Source organism: Solanum pennellii, chromosome 2, assembly GCF_001406875.1.
Source record: "Solanum pennellii chromosome 2, SPENNV200".
NCBI lineage: Eukaryota > Viridiplantae > Streptophyta > Magnoliopsida > Solanales > Solanaceae > Solanum > Solanum pennellii.
The window spans coordinates 48092321-48116820 of record NC_028638.1 but is presented as its reverse complement, the minus strand read 5'-3'; the positions used below and the strand labels follow the sequence as shown (position 1 = coordinate 48116820).

At 32.6% G+C, this 24500-nt stretch overlaps 6 protein-coding genes across 8 annotated transcripts; 2 read left to right on the top strand and 4 right to left on the bottom strand.

Moving 5' to 3' along the window:
• The first annotated feature begins 375 nt into the window (after window positions 1-375).
• Window positions 376-2345, top strand: LOC107011459 (pectinesterase-like). The gene is made up of 2 exons (XM_015210972.2): window positions 376-1361; window positions 1486-2345. Exons 1-2 carry the CDS (start codon window positions 413-415, stop codon window positions 2175-2177), a joined length of 1641 nt encoding a protein of 546 aa, XP_015066458.1. The 5' UTR covers window positions 376-412; the 3' UTR covers window positions 2178-2345.
• LOC107011460 (nuclear transport factor 2B) lies at window positions 2332-3640 on the bottom strand. The gene is made up of 2 exons (XM_015210973.2): window positions 2973-3640; window positions 2332-2646 (listed from the first exon to the last, which is right to left on the bottom strand). The coding sequence occupies exons 1-2, from the start codon at window positions 3273-3275 to the stop codon at window positions 2572-2574; spliced, it is 378 nt and encodes a 125-aa protein (XP_015066459.1). The 5' UTR covers window positions 3276-3640; the 3' UTR covers window positions 2332-2571.
• A 1705-nt stretch (window positions 3641-5345) lies between these two features.
• On the bottom strand, window positions 5346-6750 carry LOC107009283 (probable dolichyl-diphosphooligosaccharide--protein glycosyltransferase subunit 3B). The gene has a single exon (XM_015208595.2). It carries the CDS (start codon window positions 6611-6613, stop codon window positions 5561-5563), a length of 1053 nt encoding a protein of 350 aa, XP_015064081.1. The 5' UTR covers window positions 6614-6750; the 3' UTR covers window positions 5346-5560.
• Window positions 6751-7016: 266 nt separating this feature from the next.
• On the bottom strand, window positions 7017-9882 carry LOC107009282 (pentatricopeptide repeat-containing protein At4g21170). Of its 2 annotated transcripts, none has more exons than XM_015208593.2 (2): window positions 7880-9882; window positions 7017-7567 (listed from the first exon to the last, which is right to left on the bottom strand). In XM_015208593.2, the coding sequence occupies exon 1, from the start codon at window positions 9817-9819 to the stop codon at window positions 8065-8067; it is 1755 nt and encodes a 584-aa protein (XP_015064079.1). In that variant the 5' UTR covers window positions 9820-9882; the 3' UTR covers window positions 7017-7567; window positions 7880-8064. The 2 variants fall into 2 exon arrangements, with proteins under 2 accessions (XP_015064079.1, XP_015064080.1); XM_015208594.2 differs by having other exon boundaries at window positions 7017-7355.
• A 6526-nt stretch (window positions 9883-16408) lies between these two features.
• On the top strand, window positions 16409-18349 carry LOC107009076 (probable xyloglucan endotransglucosylase/hydrolase protein 8). Its single transcript, XM_015208344.2, has 4 exons — window positions 16409-16644; window positions 16734-16834; window positions 16913-17115; window positions 17704-18349. Exons 1-4 carry the CDS (start codon window positions 16455-16457, stop codon window positions 18104-18106), a joined length of 897 nt encoding a protein of 298 aa, XP_015063830.1. The 5' UTR covers window positions 16409-16454; the 3' UTR covers window positions 18107-18349.
• A 1385-nt stretch (window positions 18350-19734) lies between these two features.
• LOC107009411 lies at window positions 19735-21973 on the bottom strand. 2 transcript variants are annotated; one of them, XM_015208744.2, is made up of 2 exons: window positions 21830-21973; window positions 19735-20541 (listed from the first exon to the last, which is right to left on the bottom strand). In XM_015208744.2, the coding sequence occupies exon 2, from the start codon at window positions 20511-20513 to the stop codon at window positions 20091-20093; it is 423 nt and encodes a 140-aa protein (XP_015064230.1). In that variant the 5' UTR covers window positions 20514-20541; window positions 21830-21973; the 3' UTR covers window positions 19735-20090. The 2 variants fall into 2 exon arrangements, with proteins under 2 accessions (XP_015064230.1, XP_015064231.1); XM_015208745.2 differs by having other exon boundaries at window positions 19735-20546; window positions 21830-21952.
• Window positions 21974-24500: the final 2527 nt, after the last annotated feature.

Here is a 24500-nt window from a genome sequence, read left to right as displayed (position 1 = left end):
CCACACATCTAAGACCGTTTGCACTCTACTTAATTCATTTACAATTATATTTAACTGCTAATATACCTATCAATGAGTTAAATTGAAATGTTATGTCTTTGACCTTATAACAAATTCAATCCTACTATATTTTTGCTGGTTGAGCATAATTAATAATTTAAATAAAAAACTACTTACACTAGCATATGGACTAACCATACCTACTTCGCCATGAAAAGAAACATTGATAATATAATATAATACCTGAATCTTTCCAGACCACCTAATAAAGTAAATTAAAGTAGCTTTATTAAATAATAGTGTTTTAATTTATATATGGAACATTATTGGTGTTTTTTGAGTCTATATAATAAGACGAGAAATGAGAAGATCCTTAGCAAACTGAAGCCTCACTCCATATTTTCACAAAGTCATGGCTACTTCCTCTCAACCATTGTTAGATTCTCCGAAAACAAAATCCTCCTCTTCTACTAAAGCTCTCTATGTGCTTCTCTCCTTAGCTGCTATTGTGGGCTCAGTTGGATTCATTTCAATCTGGGCCATCCATGGTACATCAATTTCCTTGACAACTCGTATTTGTGATACGGCCCATGATCAGCCATCTTGCTTAGCCATGCTCTCTGAGGTTGCACCTGCTGGTCTGATGGATACAAAAACAGTTGATTTGCTACAGATGGTTTTGCATAAATCATCGTTAAAAATCCACGAGACGATCCACTTGGCCAGCAATGTGAATGGTCGGATCAATAATGGCCAGGAACAAGTAGCTCTAGAAGATTGTTTAGAGTTGATGGATTTGTCAAGGGATAGATTAATGGACTCCATGATGGGACTTGGGAACCTAACGGCCCAAGCCCATTTTGATGTTCATTCATGGCTAAGTAGCATTCTCACCAACCATGTTACTTGCATAGATGGCCTAAATGGCCAGGCCCGGTCTATTATGGAGCCTATGTTGAATGATTTGGTAGCAAGAGCAAGGACTTCCTTGGCCTTGATGGTTGCAATTGCACCACAAAAGAATATTGTAGCAACAGTTAGTGATGGATTGCCCTCATGGGTTAGTGCTAATGATAGAAGACTTTTGCAACTTTCAGCAAATGCAATAGCAGCCAATGTTGTAGTGGCTAAAGATGGCAGTGGAAAATACAAAACCGTAAAAGAAGCAGTTGCGTCTGCTCCAGATAATAGTAAGACTAGATATGTTATTTATGTCAAAAAAGGAACTTATAAAGAAAATGTTGAGATTGGGAAAAAGAAGAAGAATTTAATGCTTGTGGGTGATGGCATGGATGCAACTATTATCACTGGAAACTTGAATGTTATCGATGGCTCAACAACTTTCAAATCTGCAACTGTTGGTAAATATCTCATTTCTCACTATACTCTTTTGACTTATCTTTTTTGGTCTAACAAAGAGGCTTGGATTTTGACATAAAGATGTGTTTGAAAAATTGATGAACTTGTTTACTTTGTTAAATGCAGCTGCTGTTGGGGATGGATTCATAGCCCAAGATATACAATTCCAAAACACAGCAGGGCCACAAAAGCACCAAGCAGTGGCCCTTCGTGTTGGAGCAGATCAATCCGTTATCAACCGCTGCAAAATAGATGCATTCCAGGACACTCTCTATACCCACACACTCCGTCAATTCTACAGAGATTGTTACATCACTGGCACTGTCGATTTTATCTTTGGTAACGCAGCAGTTGTGTTCCAAAACTCTAAACTGGCAGCCCGAAAGCCCATGAGCGGACAGAAAAACATGGTTACGGCACAAGGTCGTGAAGATCCAAACCAAAATACAGGAACTTCAATCCAGAAGTGTGACATTATTCCTAGCTCGGACCTTGCACCAGTGAAAGGGTCGGTGAAGACATATTTGGGCAGACCATGGAAAGCGTACTCGCGGACAGTGTACATGCAGTCCAACATTGGAGACCATATTGATCCAGCAGGTTGGTCAGAATGGGACGGTGATTTTGCATTGAAAACAGTGTATTATGGTGAGTACATGAACAAAGGAGCTGGTGCTGGAATTAGTAAGAGAGTAAACTGGCCTGGTTATCATAAAGCTTTAACAACTTCCGAGGCCACAAAGTTCACTGTGGGTCAGCTGATTCAAGGAGCAGCATGGTTAAAATCTACTGGTGTCTCTTACACTGATGGGTTGTGAGGAACTTGTTTAATTCAAATATGTGTGCCATGTATTGCTACTGAGGTTTTAGTATGTTTTGGTTGCTTTCTGTATGTTTGTTCTGTGATGATAATAATAATATGCTGCTTAGTTGTGGCTCTGATGACTGAACCATGCCACAATTTAAAGAAGGTATAAATTAAATTATTTAGAATAGATGATACTGGTGATTGCATATTGAATTAATGTTGCCCAGAATTACAAAGCAATTAGCAAATCAAATAATGTGATGCTCCTATTTCCTTCGTTAAGTCAAGACCACATTCAAATCAACTTACATCACCAATAATTTTCTCGCTTCCACATTTCCACTCACATAAACACTGTTTTTCATCTCTTCATCAACATCTTCCCCACATGAATGCTAGCTAAACTAGCCATAGTTGAGGCGAAATATGTCATTCTGCACAAAGAAGCTTCCTTCCACAGTTGGGATCAAGTGAAACATCTGCGATAATGCAATTACAAAAATACGTTTAGACTTACTTCTACAAGTTATTCATCTTTAAGACGGTCCAGACACCACCATTATCAAAAGAATAATGAAAACAATGCAGTTGGACTAAGTCACCACAAAGACACTCTTAGCATTGTGTAGTACTGATCATTTTGAGCAAAGCCTGCACCGGTTTTCTCTAAAAGACCTCATAATATTAATTTTGTACTAACTTCATTTTCTTCTCAACTTCCGATGTGTGACTTTGTTCGAACACAACAACAAATATAAAAGCATACAATTAAACAACATTTATGGAGGAAAGAACAAATCGATACCTGACTAAACCTCAGTGGATGGTCCTCTCCAAGAAGTTGAATGCTACCACTGACAAAGACTATGATCCCTCCAGCAAAGGACGAAGGTTGAGAATCAATGGTGCTAATCACATGCCGGCATTGTCCAAAAGGCAAGGCATTAAGCTTAGCAGATATATCTTCACTTCCGAGCAACTTTTGCCCCTCAAATGAGAACATGGAGCTTGGTTGATATAGAGCACCAACTGATGATCGATCATTGTCAAAAAGATTGTAGTAGTGATCCACAAATGCCCTTCCTACTATTTCTGTTTGTTCTTCCATGTCTTCCCCCTTTCAAAATATTCAACTCACTTCCAATTCGATGTCTTAAATAGTATTTCAAGCACAAAGGGGGCAAGGCTTGAGAGAATAGAATATAAGAAAGTAAATGGTTTGGCTATCAAGGAAAGAATATATATAGGAAAAAGCAAAATGTAAAAAAGGGCATCTAGGCTGCTGCATGGATACGCAAGTTCATGAAAAGACTTAAAAAATTCAAATTCATATGTACCTTTATAACTCAACGAAGGAAAGGAAAGAAGGGGCTGTTAAACAAAAAAGCTCAGCAAGATCTGCTGAAGCAAACCGACCAGCGGCCAACAATTCTTTTTTTATTGATGTTTAATGTTTTATAGACTGCACATAGTGTTTTCAAGATTCAACGTATGTAAGAAAATAATATGTAACTGAAGGAAGGGGAAGGAATATATTCTTTGCAGAACAAGCGACCAACTTTATATCTAAAAAGTGAAAAACAATTGTCACCCACCTCCACTTTTATGCAACAAAAAGAAAAAAACACAAGGTGGACCTCAAGTGCTTAATTAGCATAGGCAAGGCCAAACTTAACAATATAACATTGCATCTCTCTCTTAATGGTAGAGTAGTTCTTAAGCAACGCTTCTTCAATAATAAGCATCAAAATACCTTATATTTCCATGTTCAAGAAAAACAACTACTCCATTATACTTAGTTTTTCCTTCTCTGTTTCTATGAAATCCTTTTTTGTCAAATAGCCACATGGAAAAGTCTCTCTGCAACAATAGCATAATTATTGTGGCTAAAGTATAAAAGAATGGAAAAGAATACTGATAATCTTATATGATCAGCGAGATTCCATAACTGGTAATAAAAGACTGTTTAAATGAAGGTAAGATGGTGATTTTTGAAACGACATAATGTTCATCCGTTCCCTCGCATTTTAAGATGAACTATCAGTAAGCTATTGTATCCTGTGGTGGCAAGAGGTCACCAGTGGACAGCTTTTTCGACAGGACTATAGCTAGTTAATTGCATGATCAAACTCTAATGGATTCGTTTAATCGGATTGTTATTTTCAATCCATAAATAGGAAACTTCATGGTTACAAGACAATATAATAACTTAAATCTTCCTTCAGAGGTTTTTCAAGGACATAACTTCTTTTTTTGAAAAGGAAAAGAAGAAAAGACATGAATTTAGGATGAGTTATAATTGGGACTTCATCATATGTTTCCTCCATCAAACATGTATTAATAGAACACGGTACAGTTACATATATTTGCACCATCTAGATAATCAAACATGAGGAATCCATTCTTTTCCACTTGTTTTATTTTCAACTGCACCATGAAAACTGTCCATCACCAATTTCTCCCCCTCCTCGACTCTTCACTCACCCAATAAAACCATCTATCATTATTGATAAACACAAGAAAACAAGTATTCCTCTGCGTAAAATCCATAACCAGAAAGAAAAATTGTCACAAAACTTCCACAGGTTGTATAGCTTGAATTGAGATAATACAAAAGGACAACATCAAAGTGCGAACCTTTTTCATCTTTTCCTCCTTCACTAGTAATTTACTCCTTTAATGAAAGATCATTGTGTTCACTGAAAATACATAGCTGCAAAGTTACCTAAGTAATTTCTTTTAGTATCCGTTTAGACCATATCCAAGTGTCTTCAACAAAGGAAAACTACTTCCTTTACAAACATGAAAAGGAAGATGTTTTCCTGCAGATAGCAACACAAATTCAATAACAAAAGCATGGGGTAAACAGCTGGAATACATAGTTGGGAGCCCAACTCCTCTTTTTTTTTTTCTTTTTTTTTTTTGTAATTCTAGCCAAAACATTAACCTTTTCATGTCCTATTAATGCCCCCAACCATGAAAACCTTCAATAGCCGCAGCATTACTTGTATTGGTGATTTGGAAGGTAAAAATTTATTTATCAATGCTAATGTCTGTTAAAAAGCAATTAGAATTTATGGAGGAGCTAGAATTTGTGCCTGACGATGTATGATAACAATTTACATATTAGACAATTAGATAGAAGCTAACAAATGGTGACTACAGAAATGCCACAAGATTAATGATCATGTAAGTAACTAATAAAGACAGTAAAGTTTGAGAGATATAAAGTGAAGAATTATTGGTAAGAAAATTTCAACTGGCAAACAAATGCTTCACTACAAGATAAAAGCTCGATAAATCTAAAATGTAACATCTGAAACTTTTCATTCAACTACTTTTGATGAATAAGGATCAGCTCAATTGTAGTATAACAGACAAACTACATTGCTATCACATCCAACCTGAAGGCCAATAAGCATGAACACCATAGCCAGTCTTCCAATTATTTAAGTAAATCACCCTCTTTACCGCCCAAAATGAAACGAAAAGCCCCAAAGCCATGAGCAAACTCTGTGTTCCTCTGTTCTTCAGATGAAGCAAAACATGAGTCATTAGTGCCAACAACAATCCAACAATCGTGTACAAGAATCCAACAGCAAAACCTTCAGCTCCTAACTGCATCCCTGATCCTTGGTAAAAGATATGATACTTCCCTGGATCATTTCTATCAATCAAAAACAGAGGTGCTTTTCTAATTATAGTATACATTGTCCCTGAAACACTGAAGAAATACACTAGAATCGACGCAACCATCCATATATACTTATTCTGCAAAAGGGTGTTTCCAATAACAAACTTTTTCACCAAAAATGGACTCCAAATCAAAAACCCAGCACCAATAATCATCATCATTTTCTTCGGAATAAAAGGGGGCGCATGAATTGGACCCATATTAACATCCGCATTCATCTCCACAAACTCCTTCATCGAGTCAGCTCCCATAGAATAACCAGAAGCATCCATTTTAATACAATCCGTTTTAACATCGGTCACATAAATGGGTATTAATCGAATGTGGGGTAAAGATTGAACATCAAAAAGCTCGAAGGAAGACTTCGATTCTTGAAATTCTATGATGAAGAAGAAAATCTGAGTGTTGTTTTGGGGGTTGTTGGTGAGGAAAGAAGAGGAGAGAAGGGAGAATTCATATTTGATACTTGGGATTGAGTTATCGGGTTTAGAGTGGAGTTGTCTTGCGTCAAAGAATATGAGGGATGAGAATGGTTTAGGGGAAGGAATTGAGAGGATGCGTTGGAGAAGGGGGTCTTTGAGGTGGATCAGACCGAGGGGAGATTTTGATCGGAGATGTATCAGCTCAGAGAGTACGTCATCGGAAGAATTGGAATGGGTAGTGATGGGCGAGAGGAGAAACAGGATAGTAATGAGTAGAAAAGAAGATTGAATTGTAGAGATCGCCATTGTCGATTTCCAGGTTTCATGCATGCATGAAGAAGCACAAATGTCAAAAAGGTACTTCTTGTGTTGGATTTGGAAGGGCAAGAAATGGATGGGCCGACGGGCATGTGGTTTAATTTGGGTCGGATCAATTTACTTTGTCCATATTTGATTTTGACACGCTCCACCAAGAAACAATATAAAGAAGGAAATTTTACTACTAATATTTATCATTCAATGTTTAATGATTATATTTAATAATAAGAGTAAATTAGAAATTAAATGTTTCTAAAGTGAACAAGTATGAATTTAATAAAGACTTATATTTTTATTGAAAATTTATCTATATTAAAAAGGGGATTAAGATTTCTTGGCAATATAGAAACATTAGTTAAAGCTTGATTAAGGTATAAAAAGTGATTACATATCATCCTTGAGATTTGAGTGGGACTAGAGATTTAACTGGTCATTGGTAATAAATAAGAAAAGATGATTGTAGAAGTGTTTTGAGTTGAACAAAACAAAAGCATACAAAATTACAGTTAATTTGTCTTGTTGGCCTCTTGCAGAATCTTCAAAACATATTACTAGTATTTTTGTTTTATCAGTCCAGCAAGTATAGTCTTTCTCTTCCTTACTTGGGTCTTTTCTGTTGTAGCACCATTTGCTGATCTTTGTATGACCAATTGCAAACCACAGAAATCTAATGTCTTCCAGTAATGACACACCACCATCCGAAAACAGAGAAAGATATTGTGATTATGTATTTGCAAGGTACCAATTTTGCAGCCTAAGGTAGCAGTTAGAATGCAGCAATTAGTCACTTCATCGACTAAATACAACTATTCTCCAATTAATAGGAAGCCCAGAGACAGCTTCATATACCACTAGAATTACACTCAGATGTTTAAGTTGATCGACCTCAGTGTCACACATCACAAGAGACAGTATGAATCACTTCAGAAAGAGTGAAAGCTGAAATGCAACCGAACAGTGACACCTCTGCTAAGGGAGATGAAAACATTTAGAAGGAAGACACTGGAAACTATTTCCAGGCAAAGAAAGTACAATCTAACATCACGAGAATCCTTAAGGAAATGATGCAGAGGACTGATATAAAAACTTTAGATCGTCAATACTGACAATTTACAAACGAGTCCACCATGACATCAGCAGATAAAACATTCAAGTGTAGCCAAAAGTATGAAATTTTCTGTTGTCAAACAATTGGGCTGCTATTACATAAATGTAATCCTTTCTGAACAGAATTTTGAGTCAAATGAAAAAGGGAAAGAGAAAAAGAACAGAAATTACCTTTTGTAAGTAAAGGACAGATTCACATTTCTCATTGTATGCTGTTTAAATTGTGCATAGAGAGAAAAAATTGTATGGCTCCGAAAGCAAGCATCACCAAGATCTACTCTCAGGTGAGCAACCATGCTGTACAGTATGTATTGTAAGTGAAGAGATAGAATATAAATGAAGCCAAAATGTATTATTTAGCCAAACCCAGAAATCAAACGTTTATACGCTTTTTTGTCAGGTTTAAACCCCAATTTCAACATATCATCATGCAGTCTCATTGCTTTTCTAAACTCCTGTTCCTGACATAGCCCTCTAATCATGATTGAAAAACTTCCGCTGCTTAACATATCATGTGTTCTCATGTAATCGAAGATCTTTAGAGCTTCTTCATGCCGTCTTGATTTAAACAGTCTGTCAAGTAGTAAACCATAGGTCTCTACATCTAAAGCAACACCAAGTCTCTCTAGTTCAGTATGTAAAGAAATGGCAGAATCAATCCTTCTGCTAAAGCAATAGTGCCGCACCAAAGAGCAGCAACAAAAAGATTCAAACTGAAGTCCTCTTTGAAAAATTACATTCAGAAGCTCCTCAGCTTCTTTCCACTGATGCTTTTCACATTGAGAAACTACAAATTTAGATACTTGAGATACGGGAGGTACGAATCCTCTTCCTATCAAGTCTTTCAACAAACTGCTAACTTCCACTGATGGATTTTCATTGCATAGGACACTCATAAAGGCACTATAGCATTTGTCATTGATGAATATTTTTCTCTCAACTATAATGTTGTACATCCAAATAGCATCTTCAGCTTTACCTTCCTTGGAGAATGCCCTTAGCATAGAGCCATAAGTATTGTCTTGTAGCTTAATGCTTTTTTCATAAGCTTCCCTGAAAAACAATTCAGCTGCATATGCTTTTCCCATACCAGAGAACTTTTGAATCACAGAATCATAGTCAGGTGTCACAACTTTCGGGAGATGTCCTTTTTCCACCATGGAACTCATCACTGATTCAATCACTTGGGCATTTTGATATTTGCAAGCACCATCAAGAATTGAGCTAAAAGTATTAAAGGTTGGATCAATACGTTCACTATACATATCATTTAAATAACCAAACGCAGCATCAAACTTCCCTCTCTCAGAGTAACAGTCTATGAGTATGTTATAAATAAGAGGACTACATACACCCTTGTCTAGAATAGCAACAATTTTCTCAAATTTCCCATCTTTACAAAGCATCTGAGCAATTAAAGACCATGTAACCACATTCTCCTGAACCCCATTACGAATAATAGAACCATAATAACACCAACCCAGTCTTAAATCATTCTTACTGAGCAGTAAATTAAGCAATGTATTACAACAATTAACAGACACAAAATAGCCATATTCTCTAACTATTTGATAAGCCTGAAGAGCTTCCAAGAACAATCCTTTATTGCAATAACATTCAAGAACTGAGCTCAAGACTGAAGACTGAATGTGAATTTCACCAGCTTTCAATGACTGAATCAAGAAACCTACAATTTGGGCTGGTGGGTATGTTTGAATGAGAGTATCCAAGATGGGTTTTGCGGGTTTGGATAGTCCGGACCCGAGAAGTATATACGCAAGTGTACAAAGAACTTTGGCATCAGGTTGGAACCCAAGATTGTTCTTGGCATAGTGGAAGAAGCGCAGAGAGACCTGTGGGTTGGTTTGGGTGTTGTGGAGGATTTGTAGGAAGAGAGATGGAGTAAACTGTGAAGAACAAAGTTTGAGGTTCTTGAGAAGTAAATGCCATTGATTTGTTTGTCTTTGCAAGAGAATAGAGGAAATTTGGGAAACTAATTGGGTTTGTTTGAATTGGGTTCTCCAATCTTGGGACTTTTGTGTTGTTGTTACAGTGCTTGCTTTTGCGATTGATTTCTGGAAGAGAAAGAGAGCTCTAGAGGCAATGGTCATTTGAGTTATGGTGCAAGAGAATCAGTTTCAATTGGGAAGAGAGTTCCACAGAAATTTCCCTACATTTTCTAAAAGGGCCATATTTGTAATAGGTGGCTAGTTTTTAAAAGCTTGTCAACAAGCCCAATTATAATGGGTCAAATTCGTTTGAAGTTTGTTAGCTAGGGGCGTAAATCCTATTGTAAGGGTAACGAGACTAGAATCCTGCATCATTTTGGAAAGTTGATTTGGGGCTTATATTATATTGGGTTCCGACCTGATGTCAAAATATCTTTTATGTCTAACGATTCATATTCATAAGATGGATGGAAGACAAATATTCTACTCCTTTCATCTGATATTGTTTGTCATAATTTTTAATTTTTTAGAGTTAAATTATAAAAAAATTGACTAATATTTTAAAATGTATTTTTTCATCATATTACTATGCAAAAACTTTCATTTATAGTTTTTTTTATATAGTTTTAGAATATTTAATTTCTTTTTGTTTAAAATATCAAATTAATGTGATTCAATTTATCTTTGAAAAAATTAGCCAAATTGACTTTCGATAAACGCAACATGACAAACAATTCCGAATTGAGAGAGTAGCAAATCTTATAGTTTAAGAATATTTTAGACTTAATATCGAGGATATTTTTTAGTAAAAAATTAAAATTGGGCTATCCAGAATTGAACGATAAACAAATAATAATTTTGTACCAATTCAAATAATTAACAGATATTTTAGAATCTTCTCCATTCGGACTTTAATACATAGTTTTTGAGGTATGATTCTTTTTGAATTATATCATCGACGAGAGCCGAGACATCATATTTGTAATTAGAATTTCAAGAAAGCACCAAAAGATAAAAGAAGGGGACAGTTTTAGCAGGTGAGTCATTTACTTGTCCATTTTAAATTTTCTAAACTCTTTAAGATATAATAATTAATGATATAAGTATTTTATCACAATATTCATGTTAATTGATGTTTAGTCTTAGTCCTTAAGTCTTGATAAATAATCTGGTAAACAAATATTAAAGAATGACAAAAATTCTCATATCGGTGATTAATAAAATGGAAAGACTCCTTTATAAGGCTTGAACAATATTTCTCCTTTTGAGCTAGCTTTTAGGGTGTGAGTTAGAAATGTGACCTAATTTAACAGCAAATAATAAATATAAAACATGAAAAATTCTATTAATATATTAAAAGTGATAAATAAAAACAAAAACATATATAATATAATACATACATAAATTAAAGTGAGCCGAAGGAGCTGTTATTTTTCTTTTTCCTTAAATGACTTGCTAAATTCCAGCAATAATTATTATTTGTTTGTAAATGCTCGATAAGATTCAGTCACGGGCCAAGATAGGCAAATGCAACCAAAAATCAATACTTTATATTAATTAGACCACTATTGTCGTGAGGTTTATTAGGCCTTTACCCCTTAATGTGTATAATCAGCATCCAGAACAAGTGAAAATAGAGAGAGGGGGACATACATTGTCTTACTCTCCAATATAACTTGTAAGTTTCATATTTATTATTAGTGGTGGATTTTTGATTTTCACAGAAATATAATGTTTAAATTGAACTTATAATTTAAAAATGAATTTTGACTTGTACTTGTAATTTAAAAATGAATTTTGAATCCCCTGATTGACTAAACTTAGTTTATTAATGGTATAATTATTGAGATCCACTTGAGAAATGTCAAATGTTGATGTCCTAATTTACCATTCCCCGTGTTCTTATTTTATGTCCTTGTTAAAAATAAATATTTCTTAATGCTTGTTATTTTATAAAATCAATTTAATAAATGACATTAGTTTTAATATTTTATTTTGACAATTATTAGTCTTGAAATTATGAATTTGACAAACATAGAAAAATCAAATGTTTAAAATTTATATTTACCGATTAATTAAATTAATCAAATAAACTAATTTATGTTAATATATTGAAAATTTGACCTCAAAAAAACTAAATAAGTGTACAGTGGTAATTTATTATAAATAGGAACTAAGGAAATAGTATCAAACTTTATTGTTAGGAGTCATTTGGTGCAGTGCATAAAAATAATGTTAAATAGAGTGTATTGGCAATACTTACATTAGTAATACTTTTGTTAATAATGCTTGCAATAGTTGTACATAGAGTATTTCTTATGCATTGTTTAATTGGTATATTAAAAATTTGTACAAATATAATTATTTACAAAAATATCATCCACACATATGGTGAAAAAGATGTAAAAGCGTTTTTGAGGGGTAGTTGTCTTTAAAATGCTAATGCATGCATTAAATCTCATCACATTACTACGCCTAAAATCCATAATATTAGTAATACGTTCTCAAATATACAATAGAGTGTATAACTATGAATTATATATAGTGTTAGTGGCATATACCACAAATATAAAATATAATAGTTGAAATAAAATGAAAGAAAATGAATATATTAATATTTAGGCTGAGGCAGGGATATATCGCTCTCTTTAAGGAGATTCAAGCCCACTGCGGCATAATCTACACCGATCCTGCAGTATAACTCTTGACTTGTCCCCTTCAGGATACAACAGCCCAACAACAGTGTATAACTCAAACAACTCCGAATTAGTTGAAGAGTCCAAAGTTTCACAAAAGAACACCTTCCTTCAACATATAAAACTCTCTTTTCGTATAGTAAATATAGTTGAAGACTTAGAATATTTTCTATGTCTCAACTCTCTCTTTCACTACACTAACCTCAATATAATACCACTCATCTTTTTCACTCTATATTTTCTTGTACTTCTCTTGTTTCTTCTCATCTATTTCAACACAAATGAAGACTACACTATTTATAGGTGATGAATTCTTCCTTGCAATGAATAGAAGATAGTGGATAGTAAATTTGTCAAATGAATGGCTCAAATGTTACATAAGTTATAAGACATAAATATAGTATAATGGATGAAATGAAGAGTTGTTGGTTACATAAATTATTAAAAACTAATGACCATTTTCTTCCACAATTGATGAGAGTAAAGAAGCACAAATGTAATGTCCATCAATTGACATAACATGATATATAATGTGACATAAATATATATTTTTTATTAATATTAAAATGTTACACCAACACATAGCATAAGAAAAGATACTCCATCTGTTTCAAAAATGATGACCTAGTTTGACTTTGAACGGAGTTTAAGAAAAGAAATAAGACTTTTTGATCTTGTGGTTCTAAATTAAAGTTATGTCAAATGTATCAAAATGTCCTTTAATCTTGTGATCTTAAACATGCCACGTGGAAAGTTAAAGTTAAAGTATTATCAAAAAAGAAAAGGGGTCATTCTTTTTTACACAAACTAAAAAGGAAATAAGAATATTCTTTTTGAAATGGAGAAAGTACTAACCAAAAGTTTACTCATAAACATACGTAATGCAAGCTTCATTTTATAAATAACCCTACTAAACGACCTTTAATACTTCTTTCATTGATTTAAGGTTTGTGAGCCATTCTTCTGAAACCTTACCAAACGACGTTGTTAGGATCGAATCCACACACACTTGATGAATAAATAACACAAGAACTTTAGAGAGAAAGAGATGAGAGATCTAGAGAAAGAAAGAGAGAAACCAATATTTCGTGGTAACACCCCGTGAGTAAACTTCCATGGCGGTGGGGTATATTTATATTAATAAATCAGACTATTTTTTGTTACAAAAAATAAATGAAAAATAAATAGTAAACAGTTATATATATTAATCAGGCTCCACAAACCAAACACTTTAATACTTCTTTCCTTAATTTAAGGTTTGTGAGCCATTCTTCAAATTGTTTTCTTCCTACTTTTCCGTCTTTGAGGTTTGTGTAATAGCGGAGCAAATCCCTATGAAATGTCCCGTTACAAAATTTGAACTTTCCCTTGATTCGAAGAAGCATCTCAAGTTAATTATAATAAGGAAATAATTAAGGATAATTTTAAATGGCTAGAATTTAGTTTAAAATTTTAAAAATTATAATTCTTATTTTATTTTAAAATAAATTGATTTTTTCTTTATTTTTTAATTAAGATATATTAAAATTAAAGAAATAAAAATATTTCAAAAGGTAAAATAACATAGGTATTTTTCATTAATTAATTACGTCGCATGAGGTTGAAATATTTAGATGTAATATCTAGGCAAAGATGTGGAAATTGTTTGATAATGAAATTACTTATATGTTTTCTCCTCTTCGATGACGAAAAAAATTTAAATGTGTTACTACTATGACTTTTATGAAATTTTATGTTTTTATTGTTTAATAATAATTGAAACATCTATTATTTCGGAGGAACGTTTGACTTAATGTCTTTGAAGAAAAATGAAATCTTCCTTATATAAACAAGTTGACTTACGGAATTATTAGAACTACAAGATATTATCGTCCTAAAAAATTGTATAATGTGTTTCAACTAACAAGCAAAAATGACTAAGATAATTGAAACATCTACTATTTTGGAGGTACGTTTGACTTAATGTCTTTGAAGAAAAACAAACTGTTCCTTATATAAACAAGTTGATATACGAAATTATTAAAAATACAAGATACTACCATCTTAAAAAATTGAAAAATGTGTTTCTAATTAACAAGCAAAAATGGCTAAGCTCTTCTTCCCAAATTTGAACTCACTGATTTGGTTTTTTAATAGTATTATGCAACATAAAGCCTATATCTGTAATATTGAGATTCACAACATGTAAAGTCAATGATTACTTTAACAATAACCATGTTTTATTAGCGCCTTAATTTAAGGTTATTTTGCCCCATTAATCTACCTGATGTTTTTTTTTCTTTTGTGAAAGTAAAGGTACTCCATGTCATATTCTCCTTTAATCTATTTTATTTTTAACCACTAGTATTACTTGTAAGAATATCGTGATTAAATTATTTTCATATATTCTTTGATCTCAATTTCATGTACTATATTAGTTAAATAAGAATAAAAATTAAAGATTAGCTATTAATTATACTTTAGTTTCTAAAATTAATAATTATTCTTAATTGATTATTTAATAACCACGATAACTAAAATTCATACGAAATTAATTACTCACTCCATCTTATTTATGTAACAGCATCTTTTGACTTCACACGGATGTTAAAAAACTGAAGTTTTTAAAAATTTATGTTTTAAAATAATTTACAAATACTTATAGCTCCATAAATGGTTATGAAGTACTCCCTCCATTTCATTTTATATGTCATTCTTTTATAAATAGTTAGTTCGTAATATTTATTATTTTATAAAATCAAGGCACTAATTATTATATTCATCTTATTTTATTTTTATGAATTATTAACCTTGAAAAAATATATTTAATCAACTTAAAAAACTAAATAAATGATTCACTTTTATTGGTTACTTAATTAATCAAATATAATAAGTCCATTCAAAAGGAGCCATGTTGCAATATTAATAGCACTTTAGACCCCACTTTTATTTTCTGCCACCAAAATCACTTCATTGGCAGCATGGATACCCTCACACTCTCTTCGTGGGTATTTTGTAATTTTGCATGCTCTTTCTCGATGTGTGTGCTATATTACCTAAATTACTCACTTTTAAAATTCAAATATATTGAGTAGAGTATTCGTCATCTTTAAAGATTTCTATTTAAAAATAAAAAAAAATTGTCAAAAATATTCTATGAACTTATTAAAATAATCTAAATTTGTTCTCCATCTGTCTGTAAGATCTCAATTGTTTTTTTATATTATTTTTTTGATTTAGGGAAATTGGAGTACGATGGATAGATACAATCTTCTAGTTCCCTTTAATTAATTTGCTAGTTATTTGAATTTTTACTTTTTTAATGAGATTGTAATTCTCATCTTATAATTTTCTCTCCTACTAACCCTGCATCTTTCTTTTCATTTATTTTTTAAAAAAAGTTCAATCGATAGAAATAAATTATTTTTTATCTTAAAATTAACATTAAAGACAAAGATTTAACAAGTGGAAGGAGGAATTTTTTTTAATTATTTTCAATAGAGTAGTTTTTTCCAAGGAGAGAAAACATAAATTAAGTGATGTTTGGATTTTGGTATAAATTTAGACTTTAGGAGATTAGTTTCTTATATTGCATTTTAGGAGAATGCATTATTTACTATACCATTTATGTAGTATAAAATTTCAAAAAAGGTTCGAATTTGAACGCTAGGTTAGTTTTGAGCATGTGACTTTGTCGTAGCGCTGTTCATGTAAAAAAAATAACTCTACATATTAATATTAAATAAGATTTTTAATTTATATGTAATGTAATTTTTCAATAAATAACATTCATTTATACCGTAGAATTGCCCTACAATTAAATTGTTTTGGTTTCTGAAAAAAACATTTGGATTGATAATTTTGAAAAGCATTCCATTTTTAGAATACCAAATGGTGGTCCTCAATTTTTGAAATATCTTTCTAGTCCAAATAGGAAAATATTCTCAAATGAAAGCAGTTTCTTGTTCGTTCTTTTTTGTCCTTAGCCTTATATTTCGTCTCTCGAGGTAAAAAAATTGTTATTTCCGATTTTGCCCTTAGGTAACAAACCGCGTATAATTAATAAAACGTTGTCATTTTTAAGGGATCCAGCCTATCTTCATTCAAAAGAAAAAAAACACCATGGAGAGCAATGCTTCTTCAATGGCTCGTGTTCTTCTGATTTTATCAGTAATTTTTACCCTTTTTTCATCATCAAATGGTGTAGTTGGAGGTGCATTTGAAGAAAATTTCAGTAAAAGTTGTCCTGGTACACATTTCAAGACTTCTAAAGATGGACAGATCTGGTATCTTACCTTAGACCAAGTATCAGGTGATTAAAATCCTATAAATTTGAAACGCATTTTATTTTGTTTTTTCGAATTTTGAATACATTTCATTTTTTTTTGTGTGGTATGTTAGATTGTGGGTTCATAACAAAACAGAGCTATAGATTTGGTTGGTATAGCACAAAGTTGAAATTAGTAGGAGGTGACTCTGCTGGTGTTGTAACAGCATTTTATGTAAGTTCACTTCAAACATTTTGAGCATTTTTGTGGGAACTTTTTTTTTTTTAATGTTTTTTTTTTTGGGGGGTACAGATGTGCTCAGAAGTAGAGGCAGGGCCATTGAGAGATGAGATAGATTTTGAGTTCTTGGGAAACAGAACAGGGCAGCCTTATCTTATTCAGACAAATGTGTATAACAATGGGAGTGGTGGACGTGAAATGAGGCATCAACTTTGGTTTGATCCTACTCTCGACTTTCATACTTATTCCATTCTTTGGAACTCTCATCAAATTGTGTAAGTCTTCTTTTTCAATTTTTGTTTTCCTTTTTTCTATTCGATATTCGAAATTCAATCATTAAACTAATCGGAATTCGCGTTGGGTAGATCCATTAAGAAGGTAAAATGTTTGCTACATTCAATGTACTTCATCCATATGCGCATAAGGATTAAAGTAAATTAATCAGAATTCACGACCAGTAGATCCATTAACAAGGTAAAATAATATACTTCATTGTAAAATGTAACTTTTTTTTATGCTGGAAAATTACATATACGATTACTCTTTAGTTTTTTCTTAGGATTACATTTTTTACCGCCATTTCTAGGATCTAAATCTAAGAAATTTGGTCAATGATATAAAAATTCGAACCATCTTACTCCCATCTATGGTACTTTTTGTTTCTCTAATTATATACATAAAGGTACCACAATACTATGGTAACAAATCTTTCAAAGAAAAAAAAATGGTCATTTAAAATTGCGACTAACATCAAGATACTCGTGAAATGGATTTGAACATACCGAAATGGATATGTTGAAAACAAATTAACGTGTAGTTGATGATGACTCGATGAAGTATCAAATACATTCTTGTAAATGCAGATTTTTTGTGGATAAAGTACCAATAAGGGTATACAAGAACGCGAATCACACAAACAATTTCTTTCCAGCCCAGAGGCCGATGTACGTGTTTTCAAGCATATGGAATGCAGATAACTGGGCTACTAGAGGAGGCTTGGACAAGATAAACTGGGAAAATGCACCATTTGTAGCATCTTATAAGGATTTTACCATAGACGCTTGTCCATGGAAAAACCCTTACCCTGCTTGTGCTTCATCCACCACACAGCACTGGTGGGATCAGAATAATACTTGGCACCTATCAAGTAAAGAGAAGATTGATTATGCTTGGGTTCAGAGGAACTTTGTGGTTTATAATTATTGTCAGGATACTGTGAGGAACAAGTACAAGCCTCAAGAGTGTTGGTTAAATCCATTGGACTAATATTAAAGATTAGAAAAAATTCATTGGTGAGAGGAAAATCATAGTAGTATTTTGATCTTGATTTTGAGTGTATATATTGGACGATTGAGCCATAGTAGATCCATCGATTGGTATATTGTAAACCATCGGCATTACTACTATTGGAAAGTGAAAGAGTGGTTCACTATATTTACAAATGTTATAACGATATTCTTAATGTAATCAGTATGTTTTATTCAAGGAAGTTAAGATTTCAATTTCTCATAGATGTTTAATAGGTAAGGGCTCCTCTGTAAAATAACATCTGGTAAGTTTCCAAAAAGATCATTAGCATTATGAGATTGATAATGCATTCAGTTTAAGAGTTGGAAGTTAAAATTCTAATTCAATTCCAGTTCTAGGAGTTTTGAGATGAACGAAGAACATGGTGATGAGCGCGGTAATTACTAATTACACAGCAGACGTTATAACTTGTGAGAGCATGAAGTAATGAGACATGTCACATGGCACTAAAATAACCAGAAATTGCAGTACAAATTCAATGAGATGGACATGTCACCTACCTAGATGAAGATTTTTAAGTTGTGGAAAATTATGATTCTCTCACTTGGATTAATCAATTCATGTAGCCGTATGTTTGTACTCTTTTAACTTTAGATCATATACCTTGTGGATGTTTGTTTTCAACATCAATTTTGTACTACTACTACTACTAGTTATTACACTGCCAGAAGTAAAAGTGAATTAAAAAAAAACAGATATAAAGATGAGGAAGTTGCTTTTGAAAATCAACTTATAATTTCCTAATGTAGTTGTTTGTTATGGGGAGGAGAGGACCACACAATTTACTTATTTGTCGCCATCTCATGAAAAGACAACTTTTTTTGTCACGGATCACTGGTACAATTGTACATGTCTAGCATATGGGCCTAAGGCCTCCATACACAATTTGATATTGCAATGCCCTGTTACTAGCACCAAAAGGTATGAATTCAAACTTATTTTTCGTATCAATCGGACTGAATGCTGATGATGCGTTTAGAAAAATAAGTAGGAGTAAAAAGAGGTGAAGTATAGGAACGATCATTAGTTGCTGAGTTTGTATTTGCAAAACTTAACAAACAAAAACAGAATTCAGTCAAGCACTGGCTCAACAAAAAGGACGTCAATCAATGAAATTATGTGGAAAAAATTTAGATTGATTGATACAACTGTAAATTACATATAGTGTTGCGTTTTGTTTACTTATATTAGACTAGATGGTTCTTCACCCGTGCTGTGCGCGGGACCATCAATCAGGGGCTCTGTGATGGGTTCAGCCAAACCCCCTATGGTTCAATTTTTTATTTTTTTAATGTATATATATAATATATGTCAAACTCCGTCAGTTAGTTCATGTTTAGTTCTTTCTATTTTATACCCCTTATTAAAAATCTTAGCTCAGCCAACAATGTGGATGCCTTTTATGGTGAGCAGGACAATAATTTAGTTTAACAGTTTTTGTAAGACCAAATTATTGCACTGGCAGGTAGACGAATAAGTAGCAGAAAGTAGCTATTACTTCAATGACACCAAAGAGACGCAACAAACACACCAAATTTTCAGACATTGAAATGACATCAATAAAAATATTCAGGAAAATGCCAAGCTAATACCAAGAGCAAGATAATATACAAAAACAATTCAAAGTACTAGTTTACCAATTTTTGTGGATAACTTACACAACTCCGGAGTTCTCTATGATCACATATTACTAACTAAAATAATCGGGCAGATCAAGTTTGAAGTATGCAACCAGCGTCGCACAACCAAAGAAGTTGAAAACACTCTAGTAAAACAGAGTAGTTTTTTTTGTTTGTATAACAGCTGGCAACAATTAGGAATTAGAACTAAGCATCCAGCCACATCCAGTAATAAATAGATGTTGGGAAGTAATAGTAGTATACAGTCAAAATGTCCTAGCAAAACCCACTATATGAAAGTCGAGAACTAAAAGAGGATCCCATTAGCTAGCTGCATTTGCCGAATTGTACTTACACTGCAACCATATCAAGCGCCTCTCATTCTTCAGAGAGATAAAAGTTTCTCTGGCATTTGAATTCTCGAATAAATCCAATGCAAAAAAGTAGATACTTTGATCTACACCTTGCATTTCATCTAATACTTTTATGCATTTGCTTATAGCAAAGCGTTCCTCATTCCTCATAATGGCAGCTGCCCTCATCTTTGAAGCAGCTGCAATTTCCAGCATTGCATCAACTATAGCATCACCAGTTGCCTTGCGACTTCTCTTGCGACGACCTGAATTTGGCGTTACAGTTTGATGCTTATTGTGCCCATCTAACATGTTTAAGTCCTCTCCTGAGCCTGAAGAAGCATCCTCCTCCACCAAAGCAGGATCAGCAGACATGGTGAAATGTCTTTGCATTACCAGGCAGGCACAGGATTTCTACCTCCTACACTAATCAAACAAGCACATGATCACAAATTATTTACCTGAGAAGATAAATCAGGCACCCACACAACTAACTGCTGGAGTTTATTCTAGCCCTAGTTTGGAGGGAGGAAACAACAAAGGGACATAAGACATCCATCTGTACAAATATCAACTACCAAAAAAATGCATGTGTGTGCTATTTGCTTCACAATTTAAAGTTGTCAAATGTGGAATCCTGGTTTGTATACTCCACGCTACTTGTCCTTGGGCATCCTAGACACTTGCAGACTCGCATTGTAACTACTCCCTCCGTTTCAATCTATGAGAACCTATTTCCTTTTTCAACCATTTAAAAAAGAATGATATTTGTGTGGCTATAAACGATTCTCACTAAGAGTACAATGGCATACTTAAGACCACAAATTTTTCAATACTTTTATAACCACACTTTACATGCTTAGTACCCCAAGTTTCAAAAGTCTTCGTTCCTTTAATTTCAAAAGTTTTTCTATCCCAAATGCCAAAGATGTTAAAAGATACTCCTCCATCCTAAATTCCTTGTCATGTCCCTTTTTTGAGAGACACCAATTTTTATCATCAAGAAGAATTGGAATTTATTCTAATTTTCGTGTACTTTTTGAATATGTAAATTTTAAAATTTTACAAAAGATTTTCAATTAATCAGAGATACTGCATAATGGGAATACCCAATAACTTAAATTTTCCTTCAAGTATAAAGATACATTTAATGTGTTAAGCATAACATCTACTTTACAGACAAACAGTAAGAGATTTTGTCACTTTGATGTATCAAGAAAGAACAATTTTTTCCTAATACTAAACAGGATAATTTGGTAAAATCAAAGAATGGTTTCTTAATGATTGTGTCAAATCAAAAAGTGACAAGTAAAAATGAATGGAAGGGATACAACACAGAATCGTTATTGTAGTAGTGCAACACAGAAAAAAAAAAAACAGAAACTAGTGCAGCGAATCCAGAACACAGGGCTAAAAGACAAATCCAAATCTATAGAAACCCATCTAGAATATCTTAGTCCACAAGCAAACCAAACACAACTCAACAAGTGATGTGTATTTATCACTAAAAACTACCCAACTTAAACATTTTCCTTTTATCTGTTTAGAATGATTTTTTTTTCCTTTTTCCTAGATAAATCAAATGGAGCCTATATTCCATTTTATCCCCCTCTTTCTGAAGAAGAATGCATAATTCGACGAGATTTGCTGTATATGAGTAGCCCTTGAAAGTTTATTATTAGAAATTTCGAAAATTAAAAAAATCTTACCTGAACGAATTTCAGACGATGGAGGTGCCGATGGCTGAGAGAGGGGCGCTGCAACGGTCGACGGCTTAGGGTTTTGGAGATATGGGGAAATACGACTATAATTTTTTTAAAAATTTTCATGTTAGGAATATATCAGTTTTATTAATTAGATATGGTTCAGTAAGTATCCATCTCTTGACCTTGGGCCGGGTCTATCCTACAGCTAAGGGGTAAGATCATTTGTCCCTTATCGGTCGACAAAATAAGTAATTATGTTATTTTATCGGGAAAAGGATTTAATATATCCCTTAACTTTGTTATTTAGAGCTGATATATAGCTCGTTATGAAAGCAACTCATATACGTCATTATTGTTCTACAAACGACTCACATATACCCCTGGCATTACAAAATGAGCTCACATATACCCTTTATTTAACGAAAGTTAAAATATTAGTTTTAAATTTATATATTTTAATTTTAATTTTTTTAAAAATTATTTAAGAGTATATATGATTCTTCTCTCAAAGTTCAAGGTATGTTTTAATTTCTTTCATAGATAAATTATTTTTTGACTTCTTTTATCATAATTATTTGAGTTTCTTATTCTTATTTTATTTTTTTCTTTCATTCCTTAGTTTAAAGAGAAAAAAACTTCGACTATTTTTTTGTCTATATTGTAATTTGATTTTTGTTTTCGAAGAAAAAAATTTTGTCATCTACAATAAGTTTTACAAGAATATTAGTGAAATATGAATAAATTTAATTATTAAAATAATAATTCTAAATAGTCATTGCAACAAAAAAAATATGTTTGATGAGGATTAAATTTACTCATACGGTATTATATTTTTTATAAAAAATAAATAAATAATTAGATTAAAATTAATTTTTTTTCATTTTCACTAGAGGAAAAAAGTATATGTGAGTCATTTGTTTATAAGTATTGGTACATATAAGTCACTTTCATAACAAGAGGTATGTCAGCTCTAAATGACAAAGTTGAGGGGTATATCAGACTCTTTTCCCAATTTTATTAGGTAAGTTGTGTTTATTTTTATAGGGCGAAATAATTTAGTGGATCCTTATATTTGTATGAGTTTATATTATGAACCCTTCATATATATATCATATTTAAGAATTATTAAAATTATAGAAGAATAAAACTAAAAAATAAAATAAAGGGAATAAGAATCCTTCTTTTTCAACCTTTCAACCCTTTCTCAACGATTTACATCCATGCTCGAGGAAAGGCTCAAAATAGTTCCTCATTTTTGGGTTAAGACTTAAAGTAAATCTTGAATTTTGACACGGAGCACTAATAGTCCTTAATGTTTGCAATATTGGTGCATTTTTTATTCTCTCCTAAAATTTTGCCTATTTTTTAACATTAATTTTGACCAAAATTTTATATAAGGAATGTCCAATCGTCTTTTTATATATTTAATAGAAATGATAACTTTATCTAAGAGAAATGATAAGAAAAACACATTTTTCTATTCAAGAGAAATATTATTGCAACTAAACTAAGAACATTTTGACATATGAATTTGCAAGAAAAGAAAAAATTGTATTATTATACGTGAAATTATCGTGATGAATCTTGCGACTTTGCCTGCAATACAATTTCTACTAGACAAAATAAATTATTTTTCTTCTCACATTCTTTGATATGCAGTTGTTATTTTTACTAAGTATATAAAATGACGATTGAACATCTCATACATAGATTATGTATAAAATCAATGCAAAAAATAAGTAAAATTTTGGAGGAGGACCAAAAATATACCACTATTGCAAACAAGTGGGAGTATTAATGCTCCATGTGAAAACACAAATCACTTTGAGCCTTAGCCCAAAGAAGAGGGACTATTTTGATACTTTCCTCCATGCTCAATCACCATCCCTGTCCAACCCCTTTTTCTTTTTAATGCAGATCTCTCGGTATTGCCACCTCCCTCAGTCACTAATTCACCGGTAAAAGGAGAGAGCGATGGTGTTTGCTGGAATCTGCTGATTCGGAGTGGAGTGAGAGAGAGATGGCGCTGATTCATTTTTCTGCAAAATGGGTGGCGACGAGGAGGTTTGCCGGTCGGAGTCGGTGTTGCAGCAACTTAGGGGTGCTGGATTTCCGGAGATTGGAGAATGAGGAAAGGAAAATCGTATCGGAGATGGAGACGGGTGCGGAAGAGACCACATGTTCTCTGGCAAGAAGAGTGGCGGTGGTGGTGGAAACAAATTTCTCAGGTAAAATTTGACGACTTTACCATGGGAATGGAGGAGAAGATGTACAGTAGTCATGTGACTCCCAATTTTTTGTTTTAATTTTTATTTTATTATGTTAGTACCTTTTATTTATAAGTTTGGTTAAATTTTTAAAAGTAATTAATAAAGGTTATTATGACATGTAATTCATTTATCATAAATGTTTGACATGTCATTTTTTTAGAGGAGAGTGGACTATATACATGATAGGAAGGTTTAAAAATCTTATTTTGATTGAATCTATGAGTTCAGTTAATAAATAGTTAAGTATAAGGGTCCATAATACAAACACGTACAAGTATAATTGTCAACTAGTTTATTTCGCCTTTTTAAAGTTATATGTTTTAAAATAAATTCAATTTTTAAATAAAAAATACGTCTTTTTATTTGTAATTATATATATATATATATATATATATATATATATA

Excerpts from the sequence above, each read along its gene's own strand:
- LOC107011459 (XM_015210972.2), top strand. The coding sequence starts at position 413 with ATGGCTACTTCCTCTCAACCATTGTTAGATTCTCCGAAAACAAAATCC. Across the intron at positions 1,362-1,485 it reads TTTCAAATCTGCAACTGTTG|CTGCTGTTGGGGATGGATTC; the intron begins GTAAATATCTCA and ends TGTTAAATGCAG.
- LOC107011460 (XM_015210973.2), bottom strand. The coding sequence starts at position 3,275 with ATGGAAGAACAAACAGAAATAGTAGGAAGGGCATTTGTGGATCACTAC. Across the intron at positions 2,647-2,972 it reads ATCCACTGAGGTTTAGTCAG|ATGTTTCACTTGATCCCAAC; the intron begins GTATCGATTTGT and ends GCATTATCGCAG.
- LOC107009283 (XM_015208595.2), bottom strand. The coding sequence starts at position 6,613 with ATGCATGAAACCTGGAAATCGACAATGGCGATCTCTACAATTCAATCT.
- LOC107009282 (XM_015208593.2), bottom strand. The coding sequence starts at position 9,819 with ATGACCATTGCCTCTAGAGCTCTCTTTCTCTTCCAGAAATCAATCGCA.
- LOC107009076 (XM_015208344.2), top strand. The coding sequence starts at position 16,455 with ATGGAGAGCAATGCTTCTTCAATGGCTCGTGTTCTTCTGATTTTATCA. Across the intron at positions 16,645-16,733 it reads TACCTTAGACCAAGTATCAG|ATTGTGGGTTCATAACAAAA; the intron begins GTGATTAAAATC and ends GTGGTATGTTAG. Across the intron at positions 16,835-16,912 it reads GTGTTGTAACAGCATTTTAT|ATGTGCTCAGAAGTAGAGGC; the intron begins GTAAGTTCACTT and ends TGGGGGGTACAG.
- LOC107009411 (XM_015208744.2), bottom strand. The coding sequence starts at position 20,513 with ATGCAAAGACATTTCACCATGTCTGCTGATCCTGCTTTGGTGGAGGAG.